Source organism: Dendrobates tinctorius, unplaced genomic scaffold (assembly GCF_039654945.1).
Source record: "Dendrobates tinctorius isolate UK_male_01 unplaced genomic scaffold, ASM3965494v1 ptg000158l, whole genome shotgun sequence".
In the NCBI taxonomy this organism is placed as follows: domain Eukaryota; kingdom Metazoa; phylum Chordata; class Amphibia; order Anura; family Dendrobatidae; genus Dendrobates; species Dendrobates tinctorius.
The window spans coordinates 10,541,851-10,561,650 of record NW_027361825.1 but is presented as its reverse complement, the minus strand read 5'-3'; the positions used below and the strand labels follow the sequence as shown (position 1 = coordinate 10,561,650).

Sequence of the window (19,800 nt, the reverse complement as noted above, 5' to 3'; positions counted from 1 at the left end):
TAATCACTGCACTCGTACAAGAGAAGATTTGCTTCATGTGGATAATTTATTGGTGAGAAGTGAGGCGACAGGGAAAAAATAACGTTTCGGCCAATCAACGGTCTTGGTCACAATGTTGCTGAAAAAAATGAAAAAAAATACAATAAATATTTCAAAATAAACATATATACATATATACAGTATCAAACACATGTCAGGATGGTCCAAGAAATGCACCTAGACACATGGGTTTCAGTATGAGACATATGATAAAGGAACATAAAATACGCCGGACTAAGGTTATCTAGGAAAGGCAAAGCAGTTCCATAAGATGGGATGTAGTAGAGGCAAAATTGAAACAAAAAATCAAACGGACATACCCTTTCATAGGTTCTTTTCTAGAATTTGAACATGTAGTATCGTTGCGGTAGATAAATATGAGGGTGTGCACATAAAATCCTGTTGGGGATGATAGAGGACAGTAAGAGAAAGTATAAAGATCTGGCACATGGAGTTAGAGAGCTTACGCTACAGGAGAATATGTAAAATATGTGAAAACATACATTGGGTAAGGTACTGCCAGGAAGATACAAAAAGGTATTTAGTAGTGTTTACCAGATACAAGCTTGTATTTTATATACAGCACAGATTATATGGTCTGGGAAATTGTCCTAGTATTATAGAGAAGACAAAGAAAATTAGTAAAAATAGAATAGGTATTTACCACACTGAGGGAAAAAAATTTCCGCCACACTCTTCGCACATGGGAGGTGCCTGGGAGAGAATGATAGGCATAGCACACAAGATACTAGACTCTATCTTCTTGCAAACGAACACCAGGCTCACACTTGAGAGCTTAACTACATTCTTGGCTGAGGTATCGGCTATCATGAACGCCAGGCCACTTTCAGTACTTTCCAGCGATTCCAGAGACCCGACAGTCCTTACTCCAGCAATGCTACTCACACAGAAAACCTGTGTTGGAGAATTCAGGGATAAGGACCTCTTCAGACGCCAATGGAGGCAAGTGCAAAGCGTGTCCAATGTCTTCTGGGACAGATAGAAGAAGCAATATCTCTCCACTCTACAAACCAGGACAAAGTGGCAAAAAGACCACCCAAACATCCAACCAGGCGATGTGGTACTTGTCAAAGACTCTCAGTCACATCGCAATGAGTGGTCACTCGGCCTAGTCACCAAGCCTCATCCCAGCAAGGATGGGAAAGTGCGCAAGGTACAGGTCAAAGTGAGCAAACTTGGGGAGAACAAACTGTTCCTCAGGCCAGTTACTGAACTTGTACTGTTATTATCCTCAATAGAGCTAAATAGTGGCATCCATTGATGCCAAGCGGGGAGTGTTCTGCACATTCTGTGCAGCAAGATATTTTTAAGTGCTGTTCCAGCTATTGTCAGTAGGTGTCATAAGTTGCCCTTCTCTTTTTATTCATGCTTTTGGAATCTTCTGTTCTCCCAAATGGTTAACTGTTCAGAACCGCCCCTTCTTCCTGCCCTGGTCGACAACATGTAACCATTTCCAGTTGTCTTCTGAGTAGCTCACACCTGCTCAGCTCAGCTCTCTACAAAACCATTGCTATAACAAGCGGATTCCGGTAAGGTTTAATGCATTTATGAATATATGCTATGCATCTCTGTTAGTTGGCCATAATGCATTCCTCATGATGTTTGCAATGCATGTTCAGCTCCTGTAATGCTAGTACACTGCATGATAGTTTTGCATCTTCCGTTCAGTGTGTGTAAAACTGGAAGCCATTAGTTGTTAGATATTTCTTTTTCTTTTACTGCTGTGTATGTTATATTGCTCAGCTTCTATATAATGCATGCTACGAGATAACAGCATCCTGTATCATTGCTACTCTTGTGATAGTACCTTGTATTTGCTGTGATTACCTGCCAGTATTTGTGTATTGTATATTATCTACCAGTACTGGCATGCTGCATTATCTGTCTCTTTTTACCTGAATCATCCACACTGTGTTCAACAATCTCTGATATCATCTACAACTTTGATCAACAACCTCTGATATCATCTACTACTGTGTTCTACTATACCATCTGTTATCATCTCCCATTGTTGTCCATATCATCCCAATAAATATAGACTTAAGAATTCATACAGTCTTGTTTCTGGGAGTGGATGAAAGGTTACGCCGTATGTTGGAATCCACACAGTGTCATACGTGGAAGAAGGCAGAACAAAGCCTCTTGGCCATTTCATGCCAGCTAAGGTGTCTAGTGCTTTTTTTATCGTCTGCTTAGTTATAAGAAATAGATAGGGCCTGCGATCCATCCCATGCTGTAGTTAAGCTCTGAAAGGCAGTGGCCATATGTTATATTGGCCTAAACTGCTGACTGGTTCACTTTAATGCTTTTTATTTTCCTTCAACCCAGACTGCTATGAAGACTTCTCCCAACCAAGACTCATCTCGGCAGAGTTTGTCTCAATGCTGGGAGACGTATACTTTTGTTTCCAGATTGTTCTATATAGTTGAAGTTGCCGGTAACAGTCATAGCAGTGGAAAATTGGAGATGTACAGGAATGCATTCCCCAGACAGCACAAACATAGACCGCAAAGGGTGAGAACACACATGGAAAATTCAATAGTTATTTTACAAATATTATATATATACATACATATATACTGTATATATATATATATATATATATATGTATGCACTGTGTATATATATATATACATATATATTATAGTGCTAAAGTAGTCATAAATACACAAATGGAATTTCAAAGCTATATACAATTCATACTGTTTGTAAAATGCACGTCATTTATTTGATATAGAGAATTTATAGCAAATGATATAATGAAAGATGAAACGAAGCAAAAATATTTCTTGTCATGTAAACACTAAAAAGCAGTCGCTCTTATGTGCAAACGGGGAAGTGCTACCGCCTACGGCAGGCAGTGGATATCTGCATGATGGTTCATGGTGGACTGAATAGCTGGACAACAAAAAGGCCTCCACTCTGCCCACACAGATGACATTGGTTAGTAGTTACCCCATTCTGAAGCTGTCAATAAAGCTGTTTCAAACCCAAATTATCGGAGTACCCATGGTCCGTAATATAGGAACTTGAAGACCCCATGATGGTTACACAATTATTCTTTCTTTGTAACCATGTTCTTTAATGGATTGTCTTTTTTTTTCTTGTAAATAAAGTTTATTGAAACAAGCACACTTCTATAGGCCTTGTGTTTCAAAGGATTTACTTTTGTTACCCATAGCAACCAATTAGAGCATAGCTTTCATTTCCTCAACTGCACGTGAAATATGAAAGCTAAACCCTTATTGGTTCCGATTTCTGTGCTTCAACCTCTGAGTGAAGATCTTGGGAACTGCGTCCAAATATACGCAGACTTCATTACTGTGATGTCTTATCAGCAATCAAGTCTTTGCAGAGAGTCCATTTGAAAGTCTTCACAGAATGATTTAACAAACGTATGTTAATGTGAACAATCAATTTAAATTTGTTTGATAGTATCAGGTGCATTTTTGGAGGGCGAGTTCTACTCATGATCAAATAAAAGGAACTATCAGACTCCAGTTGAGAGCAGCATTTATGACAACGCTGTATCTTTTAAAGGATTTTTTATTTTTTTTTTAAACTTTTTTTTCCAGAAACAGCGCCACACCTGACCATGTGTTGTGTTTGGTCTTGCAACCCAGGTTCAGAAAGCCAACTCCTTCAGTTGATGTCATAGTCGGGGGATCTTACATTTAAGATGTGTATATCTTCTTCAGGCACTCTAACCCTGATAACAAAAAGAAAATAGCATAACTTAATAAGAAGCAGCGATATCACTGACTGTAACCAAGCACACTCTCCCAATATTTCACAGTGAATATATATTAGCAGGAAGTAAGAGGCATATGGAAAGAAGCGGGACTACAGGATCAGACTTCACTTGGTTTCTTTGGGGTCTGTTACCATGGAGACACATGATGTAGGTCTATCTCACATATTTATCTAATATACTGAGGCCTATAGCAAAGTATTAAAAGGGGGTGAAAGTGTTAAAGTTCCATGAGAGGGCGTATGATAACGGATGCCTATGTCTGCTCCAAATAGGAAGCAAATAGTCTACTCATCTCTGGGCCCCTAAGTTCTCATGAAAACAGTGATACCCTGATGACCATTTGGCAGTCTTATCAAATTAAATCTTTGTGAATTTGGCTCCCTCTACAAAAGTATAGATGATTTACTGTCTCCCTAAATCCCAAAGATTTCCATATGGAGGGTCACACACATGCACCACCATTGTTTCTAGATGTAGATGAGATAATGAGTTAAGGTCGCAGAGTTGGATACAGCATGGATGAACTCTTGATTACAACTAGCTTTGACATGTTTAATTTTCCCTGTGATGGCGCTGTTGGGATGTTGAACTCTTTTTGCTGGGTTCCGCCACCTATTACACATCTATACACGACGGCTCAACACCATGTTCAATACATGATCAATGGACCTATCTAACGACAAAGGATTTTCCAAAGAGTGCAACTTCTTCACTGCATCCAAACTGGAGGAGCCAATTAGATTGTGTTAAGCTAAAACACTTTCATAAACAATAGTTCCCTTCTGACCTCCTGTCCATCACTTCTCTTTAGTGAACAAGCGGCTTCGGTCTCCAACCCACAAACCACTGATGGACAAAGCCAGATCTCACTGTTCTCCAGGCACTACATATTGTCCAACCACACCTCATCTCCTTGGTGAGGAAACCACTGTCACGGGCTTACCACGACAGTGTGGAGCCAGAAGACCGCATCGTCTGATTGCTCCTACTCCGACGCTGAGAAGAAGCACTTCTTCATGTTAATGGTGTTTATTTCTTCTGGTAGAACAGGGGTTAATCGGCCATGTTGGCAATCTCTGAGCCCTTAGGTGAGCTCAGGTAGCTACTCATTTCCCCTTTATAATCTGGGCTCTGATACAAATATTTGTCAGAAATAGCATTTGCTGCATGGCTTCCAGAAGGAGAGGTGTTCATATGAGAAAGAGAGTTGGAGGAGTTCTCTGTGACTGTTGCTTGGTTTGTATGTGTGGTAATTCCTTGTCCTTCTCTATTTTGGTTTATTCCCCTACCTCCACGCCCCGATGCATTCCTCTGTTATATGTGAGTGAATATTTTGTATGCCTGGAGTTTTCTGTTAACCCTTGTTTGTCGGGTTGGTGTACTGTGGTGCAAAATAGCGCCCCTCTTCCCTGGTTGGGGGAAGAGAACACGAGGGAGGGCTGACTCAGGAGATAAGGCAAGGGTGGAGGCTCCAGCATCTTCACTTTCAGAAGTATCCCGGGGAATAGGGCAAGCTAGGTTGCCCCCTAGTATTAGGGACAGGGAAGAAGCCCCTGGTCCCTGGTCACCCGACAGTTGTGTCATGACAAACACTCTCTTGATTACACTTCAATTTTGCCTCTCACTACAATGTTTACTAGTATCATGGGGTCTACCAGCCCACAAGTAACAAAGTAAACAAGGTGGTCAGGCGAAAAAGGTCACAATACCTCAGGGTACAACACAACTTACACACAGAATGTTGCACAATCATCTTTCAGTACCATGCTGTAACCACTTCACAACCAACAAGTCTTTTTACATGTGCTATGGGGCCCTCATTTTGCGGCCTACTCCCTAATTATTTTCTCTGCTACGCTATATGGCTTCAGCTACACTCTGACTCACTTTCTGGAAATTACTCCTTGTATAGGCTCCCCAGTTTCTGTAATAAAAGCGGCAACATCTAGCTATAGCAATTAAAGGGGTTGACATCCACTTAGACAACCCCTTTTCACTTTCAATATCCCCCTATGTGGAATAATAACACCTTCTACTCAACACCGATGCTGGGCTGTTTCAGCAACATGGGCGCACGATCTCCTGTGTCTCGCGTGCTGGTGGCCACTAATGGACCGCTTCACTCTCACGTCCTTCAGATGTAAATGACATCCAGAGGCAGTCAGAGAGCAGAAGCAGCTCTCACTTTTTCTGGATGTCACAATTTCATCCAAAGGAATTCAGAGTGAAGTGCCCATTAGAGGTCTCTGCTTGGCTACAGGGATCAAGTGACATAACGTTACGTGAACCATAGGAGACCCGACGCCGATGTAGCTGGAGTGGCACCGCGTCAGCACTGGAGATGACGAGGATAATGTATTTTTATTCTACGTGATGGACTATTATAACTGAGAATGGGTTGTCATAGTAGTGGACAATCCCTCTGATGTTACGGCAATATCGTGTATACATTAATTTAAATACACACCATCATGTAGAGATACCGGAATAAGCATGAACATTGTCAGAGTAACATCAATAAGGGGTGGTGAGATTTACCCTATTGCATTTGACGCCTTAACCTTTCTTCAAGAGTTTTTCTTACAAATTCATGGATGTAAAATTTGTTTTTATTGCTTTGGTGGGAGCATTTTGCATCGTGTTTTGCATTTTTGACTTTGTAAGATGGCATGCGCACGTCATTGAAACTTTTCGTTTGAGTGATGCCATTGTCTCCTATAAATTTCCTCATTACAATATTTGTGACAACAGAAACCTAGTTTATGTCACCAACATCCTCTTTCTGTCATCTCAAATATGTAAACTGCACCTTTAGGTAAATGAAGCTGAAAGGATCAGACATCTTTGCAGACTGTACTTGTACTAGCAGTAATGTATTTGTAAAGTTTCGGGAACATGACTTTGGGTGACTGAGATTTATAGTGCAACCCTGTAAATATGGCAAATTCTTGAAATGTGAAGGGTTGTGGACATTGCATTTTTGGGATGTGACAGACTACGACTTCATCTATGAGAATTGGGAATGCACTCACCATGAAGACCAAGCTCAGGATCATTATAAACCAGCTTAGATGGACGGCAGTAGTGGTTGATGCTGTAAAACAGAGAGGTTGATAAATATTTTATGTATTTGCTATATTTTAGTTTATTTTTATTTTAAATATACTGTAGTTATTAGTTCTCTAATAGATATATTTTCTAATGCTGCACAATTCTGAGTTCACCTCTACCAGCATTCCCTACTGAATCAGTGTCACACGATTCGTTATATTTCCATCACAAGAGTTATAGTCATCATGATATCACGAACTATATCACAAACTTAAAAAGTATTAAAAAAAATGCAATGTTGCTCCGAGAGCTTCAGTTTATGGCTTCTTTTAAAGGGTTTTCAATAGATAATGTAAAATTAAGATTTTTTTTTCAATTGGATGTGTTTAAAAATGATGTTGCTGTGCAGAAATAAACTGACAATGGTGCCCATGATGTATCCTGTGCAGCGGTTTGTGTGACCATGTAGAGGAGCAGCTGCTGGTTGGCAGGTGCTGTTTGCAATGAACCCACAAAAGGAAGGAGGGATGATAAGTGAAAATTCTCCACTGTTGCCGCTGGCAAGCGATGGTATGTGCTATAGCAAAGGACTTTTGAGCTCCCCTCATTAAATCCCACCAGTGCCATACAACGCACCTAGTGCCCCACATACAGTATACTGTCTTTTCAGCTCATATGTTCGGCTATTGAGTTCGTTGTACTGCACTGGTGTGATTTAGGGGGTTGTTTGCAGCCAATCGCTCAAAACCAAAAGAACTGTGAATACAGAACATTTATGTAGATTGATTTTGTCTATACACACAGATTTGCCATAGCAATAAAATCACTGTTTGAAAAGCATAATATTGATTACAGCAGGTCTTTCGTACCTGTCTGGGCTCTGGATATTTTGAAGGTGAATCATCAAAGCTTTTTTACCAAATTTTTGGAATAAGGCCATTAAAAGTCATTTTTTTGTGCAACGCCAGGATGCGCAGAAAAAGTAACTTCAGGCTTTTTTCACAACATTTTTGTCCAAGTTCTGACAAAATGGGCAGAGCTGGAGCAGGACGGGGCATGATGACTCGCTTTTGTCAAATTCATGATGTGCATCAGGGTTTGCTATAACACAAATTTTACTTCAGTAATATTACTGGGCTAAGATTTAAGGCAAGGTGCAGAGAATGGCGCACACCACCACTCATCAGCCTCTTAACGAATCAGGAACGTTTGCTCCAAATCGCGCTCTCGTCAAGACCGGCAATTCTGAATCGCATCCATATTTGTGTGGGAAGCTGAACAATAGGGTAAGCATAAGGTTATGACTTTGACAAGTGCCAAATTGTAATGGCTAGATTACTGAGTCAGAGCATGTCCAAAATGGTAGGTCTTGGGGATGTTCAAGGTATGTTGGTAGGAGTTCCTTGCCAAAAGCGGTAAAAGGAAGAAAAAAATGTAGACACTGGGGCAAAAAAATACCCACAGATATCTGTGGGGAGTTAGGACTAGCCGTGGCCAGCAAAAGCTGCTGAAAACATTATTTGTGACTGTGATGAAAAGGTTGCGGTCTATGAAACTGCTGAATTTACCTGTCAGAGGACCCATAATGAGCCGCTGATGAAATCACCACCAATTGGTGCACCAATATCAGGACTGAATTGTGGAGCAATGAAAGAAGGTGGTATAGTGTGATAAATCATGTGTTATATCAACATGTGCATCACCATGAGTGGGTGCATCACTTACCTGGTGAAGAGATGGCATCAGGATGTGCTATGGAATAAGACAAGCAGTGTAGACAGTGTGATTGGGCAATGCTCTGCTGAGAACCCATGGTTTCTGGCATCATGAGGATGTGACTCATCAGCTATCTAAATATTGTACAGACCATCTATCCCAAACCCTTATACATTCAGTATACTCACAAGTGTTTTTTGTTACTTTTGTAGTCGAATATGTGGTAGAGTTGGAACCATTGTTGGAAGATGTCTTACTTGTGGATAATATACTTGTAGAGGCTGTTGACTCTTTACTGGTCTGTGTACTTGATGTTGCTGAACCGATGACATTACTTGTGGAGTATGTACTTTTACTACTTGTTGTTAATTGACCATTTGTTACCATGCTTGAAGAGTCTGATGGAGTGCTTGATTGTTTCTGAATAGTAGCTGAAGATGATGACAGGCTACTGGTATTTGTAGTTTGACTATCTATACCAGCATTAGAAAATGATGTGGTGGTGGTGGGTGTTGGCTCTTTACTGCTTATACTATTAATAGAAGATAATTTTGAAGTATGCGAAGATGATGATTGGCTGCTGGTTCTAGCACTGGCAGAAGTTCCTGTGGTTGACAGAGGTTGTTGACTACTAATGTCAACAGTGGAAGGTGTTGAAACTGTGGATAGTGCCTGGTTGGTCCTCATTTCTGTACTCATATTTGTATTAGATGATGGCATTGTTATGGAACTGGTAGATGTTGATACATTGATTGGCCTTGTGTTTGTAGAAGTATCCGCATTGGTAAGAGTCTGTAGACCACTGGTAGTATTGGTAAAACCTGATGTCATGTTAAGGGTTGTTAGACCATTATTTGGGTTTAGAGTTGTTATGATCGCTGATTGTTGACTACTTGTACCAACTGTGGAAGCAGGTGCCATTGTAGATGTGGATTGTGTAGTGTTCTTAGTTGTTGACATGCTGATGAATAATGGCCGACTGGTTCCACCAATAGCAGAAGATGAGGTTACATTGTACATAGTAGTTGGCTGAGTGGTTGCTCCAGTACGTTGAAAGTGTGCTGAATTGGCTACTAGTTGCTGACTAGTGAAACCAATAGAAGCACGTGATGTTAAGTTACTATGAGTTGTCGATGAGATGGTTGTTGTGGCAGTAAAGCTGGTTGTAGATTGGTTGTTTGGCCCAGAATTCGGATTTTGACTGCTGTTGCCAACACTGGAAGTGAATGGTGGACTGGATGCTGATGTGTTGGTAGATGGCTGCTGACTGCTGATACCAGTAGGGGAAAGTAAAGACTTGTCATTACCAGATGTTGATTGTTTGCTTGGTTGAGTAATCAGTAAAGATGATGTAGAGGTAGATGGCCATGAACTGGAAACCCCAACAGAAAAAAGAGATGAGGATGTTGAGGAGTTATTTGGTTTCGTATTGATAAAAGTTGTAATGTTGTTTAAGGATGTTGCATCTAAGCTTGAAGAAGCAGGGGGTGATGTTTTAGAAGGAACTGTTGGTGTAGATGTGAAGGATGATGTATTGGAAGAAGTTGTTGATGTCAAATAAGTAGAAAATGATGCATTAGAAGCTGTTGCTGATGTCAAAGAAGTGGAAGATGAAGTGGTAGAAGCAGCTAATGTAGAAAGGGAGGCTGATATGGAAGAAGCAGATATTGATGTAGTCGAAGAAGAGGATGTTTTGGAAGCATTTGTTGATGTGGTAGAAGCAGAGGCGGGTGTGGTAGAAGCAATAATTGATAATGTTGATGTCACAGAAGTGGATAAGGGTGCAGAAGAAGCAGTTGTTGATAATGGCACTGTGAAGGATGATGCATTAGAAGCAGTTATTGATGTTGTAGAAGGTGAGGATGACACAGTAGAATGAGTTGCTGATGTCTGAGAAGAGGGCAATGATGTGGTAGAAGCAGTTCTTGATGTTAAAGAAGTGGATAATGATGCAGTAGAAGCACTTGATGTGGTAGATGTTGAAGAAGTGGAGGCAGTGGTTGATATGGTACTTAGCGGGGCAGAAGTTGGTATCACATGAATAATCAGTTGCTTTATTAATGTTGCTAAATCATTGAGTAATTTCTTGATGTAATCTGCTACAGATGTGGATCTGGTATTCTGAGCCTCAATTACAGAAACTGCGGAGGGAAAAAAACCGTGTTACAGCATAATAGAAAAACCACTAGACCACAAGAGGGAGCTGAATCCAGATATACAGTTCCCATTAACATACTTTTTAATGCATGAAGATTAAATCAAACACTGAGTTAGAAGCATCCACAGGACAGTCCATATACAGCTCAGGAGCCATCACAAATTCACCAAATAGTTGTTAAAACTAGAGAACCCCTTTAATTATTCGGAGGTGTGAGTGTAAAATGTCACACATACAGGCTAAAGTTAAAGATGAAACATTTCCTTTGAATTTTTAGGAAAAAAAAAATATCATGTTTTACATTTTAAAAATTACAAAAAGGATAATGGGCTGATGCAAATGTTTGAGCATCCTTGGAGATTTGTGTGCTCAGATAACTTTGACAAAGATTTCAGACCTTAATTAGTCTGTTATGGTTATGGCTTGTTCACTATCATCGTTAGAAAGGCCCAGGCGATGCAAATTTCCCAGCTTTACAAAAATCCAGCCTCCTCTAACCTTGTGACAAAAAACAGCAGCCATAGGTTCTTCTAAGCAGCTGACTAGAACCCTGAAAATGAAAATGGTGGAGGACTACAGAGCAGAAGAAGGCTATCAGAAAATGACAAAACGTTTTCAAGTTGCTCTTTCCTCATTTCGAAATGTAATGAAGAAATGGCAGTGAACCTTGGAGGCCATGATATGGTCTGGAGAACCAGGCAAAATTTCAGTGAGAGCTGCTTGTAGGATTGCTTGAGAGGCAAATCAGAACCCCTGTTTGACTGCAAAAGACCTTCAGAAAGATTCAGCAGACTCTGAAGTTGTGGTATATTATTCTACTGTTCAGAGACACCTGCACAAATATAGCCTTCATAGACGAGTCATCAGAAGAAAGCCTCTCCTGTGTCCCCAGCATGAAATTCTGCACCAAAAGTATGCAAAAAACATCTAAACAAGCCTGATGTATTTTGGAAACAAAGTCCTGTGGACCGATGAAGTTAAAATAGAACTCTTTGGCCATAATGATCAGAGGTATGTGTGGAAAAAAAGTGCACAGAATTTCAGGAAAAGAACAATCTCACCAATCATTAAGCAATTCATGGACCAATCATGCTTTGGTGTTGTTTTGCAGAAAAACACCAAAAATGACTAGATTAGTGTTAGAGGTTGTGACGTCTCGTGGCAAGAAGAGACGTAACTCTTGGAGTGGACCCTCTGGGTCGTGGCACCCACCCACCTAGGGCGAGCTGGCCTAGTAAGGACCAGCCCCTATACAGGGAGTGTCAGGGGCAAGCCCAAGGGAGTGAGCCAACACGACTATTGAGACCAGGTGGCCGGCTCACAAAAGACACGACTGAGACAGGTGCGTGCGGAGGGCACGCCAGGTACATGTCAAGGGTGCGTGCAGGGCACGCCAGGTACAAGACAGGGTTCTAGGATGTCCAAAGCATGGTCACAGGGTTCCATCAGGTGCAAGACGTAATCATGAAGACACAGAGGTGATAACGTGCCAATGGGCACGCTAAGGTCCGAGGTTCCAGGCATGGTACGTGTTCAGGGAAAACACCAAGGTTCATAGTACTAGGCATGGTACGTGTTTAGGGAACATGCCAGGGTTCAAGGTACTAGGCCCTGCGCACGCTAGAGGGGCCGCCAGGATTCAAGATTCAAGGTCCTGCACACCAGGGTCACAAATACAAAGAATGGTACTGGATGTGCCAGGAGGCACGCCAGGGTACTAGGTTCACGGCAGGTCACACACATGCTAGAGAACACGCCGGGCTTTGAGGATCAGGGTCCTGTGCGTTCTAGAGGGCACGCCAGGATCAAGGTCCAAAGCATGGTCCTGCGCATGCAAAGGGGCACGCCAGGGTCAGGGTTCAAGGCATGGTCCTGCGCGTGCAGACAGAAACGCCAGGGTCAGGGTTCAAGACAGAGAACGGAACGTAGGCAGTAGCACAGAGCCCAGAGACGGGTACAGACAAGACATAGTACTCAGGAAAAGACAGAGACAAGGTTCAGAACAGAGCAAAGATAGCAAAAGACCTGTGCTAAAGAAGCACAAAAACGCACAGTGCGAGAAACAGCGTGTGGGTAAGGGAGCACGGAAAACACGACTGGGGCACCGGCAGGCGGTACTGGCTGAGGCACTGGCAGGCAGGCACGACTGAGGCGGGCACAGCTGAGGCACAGACAGGCGGACACCACTAGGGCACTGGCCAGCGAGCACGGCTGAGGCACAGACAGGCGGGCATGACTGAGGCGGCACGGCTGAGGCACAGACAAGTGGGCACAGTACGACCAAGCGTGTGCTAGGTGTACACAGCCACAAGGCAGGGCTAGGCAAAGGTACAGAACTAAGACGCATGCAAGACGGCACGGCGAAGCCTGGTATGAAAGGAGAGTGTGCAAGTGCGCACGACAAAAGAAGGAAGCGAGCTAGGAGCACAGACAAGGTACAAGGCCAGAAAGCGGAGATAGCTAGAGAGTGGAACATAGGCTGAAGCACAGAGCCGGGTACAAGAGAAAGAAGCGGAACGTATGCTAGAGCCCAGAGCCGGGTTCAGACAAGGCACATAGAAAGCAAGACACAGGACAATAGACAGAGTACAAGCACATAGCGTGTGCAGAGAAGCACAACAGGGCAGGATGCAGGGGCACTGAAAACAGGGAGCGACCGAGCAGGGACCATGCAGCCCTAGCAGGGAAGCAAACATGATAATCAGGCCCCGACCATCAGAAGGGGCGGTCTAATATAGGGCATTAGCACCTGGACTTCCGGGTCAGGACTATGGGAAGGACTTCTGGTTCAGATCCTCCAGGATCATAGAGAGGACCGCTGAGTCAGGTCCTCCTTGGAGCATAGAGAGGATTGCTGGATCAGGTTCTGCTGGACCATAAAGAGGATAGCTGGATCAGGTCCTCCTGGACCATAGAGAGGATAGCTGAATCAGGTCCTCCTGGACCATAGAGAGGATAGCTGGATCAGGTCCTCCTGGACCATAGAAAGGATCACTGTTTCGGGTCCTCCAAGACCATAGAGAGGATCACTGAGTCGGGTCCTCCAGGACCACAGAGAGGATCACTGTGTCAGGTTCTCCAGGACCATAGAGAGGATCACTTTGTTGGGTCCTCCAGGACCATAGAGAGGAATCGTTGCAGGCAGCATGGAGTTGAGCGCGCACTCAGGTGCCGAGCACAGGGGTCCAGCTGGAGGATCCGGCCCAGGAGATGCGCCTGCGCACCAACAACGGCGAGCAACTGCAAAGTAAGGCACACATGCGCACAGCAACGGCAGCAGCCAAGGTGAGGTACGCGTGCACACTAGCGATGACGCACAGCCATGAGATGAAACACATGTGCGCACAAACCATGGCGTATAGTCATGAGGTAAAGCACGAGTGTGCACCAGCAACGGCAGGCAACCATGGGATGAGGTGCGCGTGCACACTGCTCCAGGAGTCATGCAGCATAACAGACACGACAGGCATGACTGTGAGGTGCGCGTGCACACTGCTCCAGGAGTCATGCAGCATAACAGACACGACAGGCATGACTGTGAGATGCGCGTACACACACGAGAAGGACCCCCGGGGAGCCTGCAGGGACCCGGCACTGGGGACAATGCGGCATGACAGGCATGACAGTGGGAATTGTAATGTATAATGATTTGACTTGTCTCTTTAAGAAAGGAAATCTTGTGACTGGAAGGTTATAGACAGGAAGTGGGTTGGTGGAGTTTCAGTTTCAGTTTAGCCTGATGAGGGCAATGCATACTGTATGAACAGGGGCCACAGTTTACAGAGCCATCTGGGTCCAGTTGCACCCTGAAAAAATTATACAGTGCAAAAAACACATAGCGATATATGTGAGGTATTAGTTTATATTATGGCCACAATACGTAAGTTTGCAACCTCTGTCAAAGGTCCCCACTTTTACGAGTCCCTACTCTAACAAGAAAAACACCAAAAAAGACTAGGTTAAATAAAAACACCAAAATGCAGGCAAAGATGCTTACCTGCCAAGGTCACAGAACAAATGCACTAAACAAGGTGCAGCGGACCCATTAAGATGGCACAGGCCTCTGTTCACACGGTATGCATTTTTTAGCACTGGCTGACCCGCCTGATCTAATAGTAAGGGCAGCGTCGGACTGGCCCACCGGAGAACCGGTGGATTCTCCGGTGGGCCCTGGCATCTGGTGGGCCCTGGCACCTGCAGGCATACAGGGCCAGCAGTTGCCTAGGGCCCCCGCTGCTCCAGGGGCCCCCAGCCACTGGTGTGTCGCACACCATGCAGCTGCTATGGGGGCCCCTGCCAGCGGAGCAGCAGCGGGTGTCAGGAGGCAGGAGCCCCTGTCCCCGCTGCTAAAGAGAAATGAATATCATTTCAGGTCTCCACACCACCAGAGGCCCCGCCCCCAGCCCAGTAAGCCGCTCTGCATCAGGGCCGGCGCCGCCCTCAGTCCTCTCTGCTCCTGGCTCACAGCCAGTGCGCGATGACGTCACTACATCGCGCACCCGCTGTGTGTCTGGCAGAGGGGGCAGCTCCTGACACTGAAGCCGGGATCATGGTGGGAGCGAGGAGGAGAGGTGAGTATTGTGTTTTGTTTGTTTTTTTTTATATCTCTCTCGCTCTCTCTATCTCTCTCTCTATCTCTCTTATATCTATCTATCTTTCTATCTCTATCTATTATCTATATCTATCTATCTCTATATCTATCTCTATCTATTATCTATATCTATCTATTTCTATATCTATCTCTATCTTTATATCTATCTTATATATATATCTATTATCTCTATATCTCTCTCTATATCTATCTATTTATCTCTAATCTCTCTGTATATCTATCTATCTATCTCTATATCTATCTATCTTTCTCTATCTATCTATCTATCTATCTATCTATTTATCTCTATCTATTATCTATATCTATCTTTCTATCTCTACATCTATATCTATCTATATCTATCTATTATGTCTATCTATCTAGCTATCTCTATATCTTTCTATCTTTCTCTCTCTCTATATCTATCTGTTATCTCTATATTTATTTATTTATCTCTATCTATTATCTATATCTATCTCTCTATCTATTTATCGATCTCTGTATCTATCTCTCTATATCTATCTCTCTATCTACCGCTCTCTCTATCTCTATATCTATCTATTATCTCTATATCTATCTACCTCTATATCTATCTCTATCTCTATATCTGTTTCTCTCTATATCTCTCTCTATATCTCTCTCTCTATAGCTATCTATCTATCTCTATATCTATCTGTTATCTCTATATCCATATATATCTCTATATCTATCTATCTCTATATCTATCTTTCTATCTAACACTATATCTCTATATCTATCTCTATATCTCATTATCTATCTCTATCTCTCTCTTTATCTATCTGTCTATTGATCTATCCATCTATCTCTATATCTATCTCTATATCTATCTATTATATCTATCTATTATCTCTATTATCTATATCTATCTATCCATCTATCTATATCTATCTCTATATCTCTCTCTATATCTATCTATCTTTCTAACTCTATATCTATCTCTATACATATCTCTATATCTAGCTATTATCTCTATATCTATCTCTATATCTATCTTTCTATATCTATCTGTCTCTATATCTATCTCTATATCTATCTATCTATCTATCTATCTCTATATCTATTTTTATTTATAGCCATCTATCTATATATATTTATCTCTATATCTATATATGTCTTTATTATTATTATTATTATTATTATTATTATTATTATTATTAGTATTATTATTATTATCTGTATATCTCTTATCTATCTCTATCTATTATCTATCTCTATCTATTATCTATCTCTATCTCTATATCTTTCTATCTATAGCTATCTATCTCTATATCTATCCATTATCTATTTTCTATCTATCTCTATATCTATCTACCTATCGATCTATCTATCTATCTTTCTTTCTATATCTATCTTTATATCTATTTCTATCTATCTCTATGAATCTTTCTATCTATATCTATCCATTATCTACTTTCTATCCATTATCTACTATCTATCTCTATATCTATCTATTTCTACATCTATCTTTCTATCTATATCTATCTAACTCTATATCTATATATCTATATAGCATTCTACCCTATGAGGGGGTGCATTATTCCCTATGAGGGGGGCAGTATTATACCCTATGAGGGGGCAGCATTATACCCTATGAGGAGGCAGCATTATACCCTATGAGGGCAGTATTATTCCCTATGAGGGGGGCAGCATTATACCCTATGAGGAGGCAGTATTATACCCTATGAGGAGGCAGCATTATACCCTATGAGGGGGGCAGTATTATACCCTATGAGGGGGGCAGTATTATACCCTATGAGGGGGCAGCATTATACCCTATGAGGGGGTGCATTATTCCCTATGAGGAGGCAGCATTATTCCCTATGAGGGGGGCAGTATTATACCCTATGAGGGGGGCAGTATTATACCCTATGAGGGGGGCAGTATTATACCCTATGAGGGGGTGCATTATACCCTATGAGGGGGTGCATTATACCCTATGAGGGGGTGCATTATTCCCTATGAGGGGGGCAGTATTATACCCTATGAGGGGGGCAGTATTATATTCTATGAGATGGCTGCATTATACTATGTGAGGGGGCTGCTTTATATTCTATGAGGGGGCTACCCCAACTCCTGCTACATAATTAAGACATGTACAACCTTATATTATACCCGGATATTAGCGTGTTTTACCGCATAATTGGTGGTCTGGTATTTAACTCTATGCAGCTACATAGTGGGCCCCAAGAATGACTTTCTCTGGTGGGCCCAAGGTGTTCCAGTGCGACGCTGAGTAAGGGCGTTACTAATAGGTTCAGCCGGATGCTATGCTTCTATTTTTTGTGCATTATCATACCAAGCGACCATGTCCTGATTGGAGGCTGGCTGCCTCTTCAGGTATTTTTGCACCTGTGCCATCTTAATGGGTCCGCTGCGCCTTGTTTAGTGCATTTGTTCTGTGGCCTTGGGAGGTAAGCATCTTTGCCTGCATTTTGGTGTGTTGTGTTGCAGCCAATGGCACTGGGAGCATTTCACAGGTAGAGGGATAATCTGATTCAGGGAAACTTCAGCAAATTCTTGATGCAAACATAACACTATCTGTAAAAAAAAATTAAGTTGAAAAGAGGCTGGCTTCTGCAAATGGATAATAATCCTAATCACACAACAAAATCCACAACAGAAAACCTGAAAAGGCGCCAGCTTTTTAGAGCACTTCATGCTTCCCTCTGCCGACAAGCTTTTTGGAGATAGAAATTTCATTCTCCAGCAGGACTTGTCACCTGTCCACACTGCCAAACGTACCAATACCTGGTTTATAAACAACAGTATCACTGTGCTTGATTGGCCAGCAAACACATCTGACCTTAACCCCATAACCCCATACAGAATCTGTGGGTATTGTCAAGAGGAAGATGAGAGACACCAGACCCAACAATGCAGACCAGCTGAAGGCTGCTATCAAAGCAACCTGAGCTTCCATAACCCCTCAGCACTGCCACAGGCTGATCACCTCCATGCCACGCCACCTTGATGCAGTAATTGATGCAAAAGGAGCCCCAAGTATTGAGTGCATTTACTGAATATACGTTTCAGTAGGCCAACATTTTGGATTTTAAAATCATTTTTCAAGCTGGTATAAAGTATTCTAATTTACTGAGATAATGACTTTTGGGTTTTCATTGGCTGTAAGCCATAATCATCAACACTAACAGAAATAAACACTTGGAATAGATCATTCTGTTTGTAATGACTCTATATATGAGTTTCACTTTTTGTATTGAAAAACTGAAATAAATTAACTTTCTGATGATATTCTAATTTTGTGAGATGCACCTGTATATTTTTTGAATGAAGTACAAAGAAAATGTGTCTTTATCTTTACCTTTAGACCTTTTAAAAATCATTTCATCTTCAACTTGCTTAACTGTTCACAATAAGGCCGGAGTCACACTAGCGATTAAATCGGACGAATGCAATGCGATAAAAAATCGCATTGCATTCGTCCCAATGTTATTCTATGGGGCAGCTCCCATCATCCGATTTTTTGTCGGATCTTTTCCTCGGACCGAGACAATCGCAGCATGCTGCGATTGTCACCAATTTTCGGATCGGACTCGCCAATGCAAGTCTATGGGGGCGAGAAAAAATTGGATTACAAACGGACCAGATGTGTGACTTGCGATAAAATCGCACTCGGTGTCCTTTACAAAAAGCCGGCAATTCATTTTACAATATAGTAAAATCACACTGACCGGTTAAATAAAGAAACAAAAGAATAGATATAGACACAGAGAATACATATATATGTTTTATACATGTCATAGATACACATTTATGTATATATTTATAATTCATACAGTTCTTCATAGCAGAATAGCCGCTGAAACATTTGCCGGCTTTTGTGAAATCATTCCCCTACCCGACATGAAATAACACATGGTTTACATACAGTTATCCATTTCATTTCATGTTTTTTTTTAGATGTCTATCACTAGTATTTAGATGAGGGTTTGTGGGTTAAATTTTGGAGTTGTAGGGGTTAATTTAAGGGTTTAATTCGTTGTTAAATTTACGGGGACTCCCTGCAGCCTCAGCGACGTCAGCGGGAGTCCACGCAATTTTATATAACAAATTAACCCCTTAAATTAACCCCTACAACTCCAAAATTTAACCCACAAACCCTCATCGAATTACTAGTGATAGACATCTAAAAAAAACATGGAATGAAATGGTTAACTGTATGTAAACCATGTGTCATTTCATGTCGGGTAGGAGAATGATTTTACAAAAGCCGGCAAATGTTTCAGCAGCTATACTGCTATGAAGAACTGTATGAATTAGAAATATATATATAAATGTGTCTATATGACATGTGTATATACACTCACTGGCCACTTTATTAGGTACACCATGCTAGTAAGGGGTTGGACCCCCTTTTGCCTTCAGAACTGCCTCAATTCTTCGTGGCAGAGATTCAACAAGGTGCTGGAAGCATTCCTCAGAGATTTT

At 41.9% G+C, this 19,800-nt stretch overlaps 1 protein-coding gene across 1 annotated transcript in view; it reads right to left on the bottom strand.

Moving 5' to 3' along the window:
• LOC141052185 (uncharacterized) overlaps positions 1–19,800 on the bottom strand; it is a 110,212-nt gene that overhangs the window by 37,716 nt on the left and 52,696 nt on the right. Inside the window, exons 4-6 of the mRNA XM_073549408.1 lie at positions 8,770–10,722; positions 8,591–8,617; positions 6,672–6,908 (exon numbers count right to left, since the gene is read on the bottom strand). Of these exons, the coding sequence (XP_073405509.1) occupies positions 6,672–6,908; positions 8,591–8,617; positions 8,770–10,722 (2,217 nt within the window). The remainder of the gene's footprint in view (positions 1–6,671; positions 6,909–8,590; positions 8,618–8,769; positions 10,723–19,800) is intronic.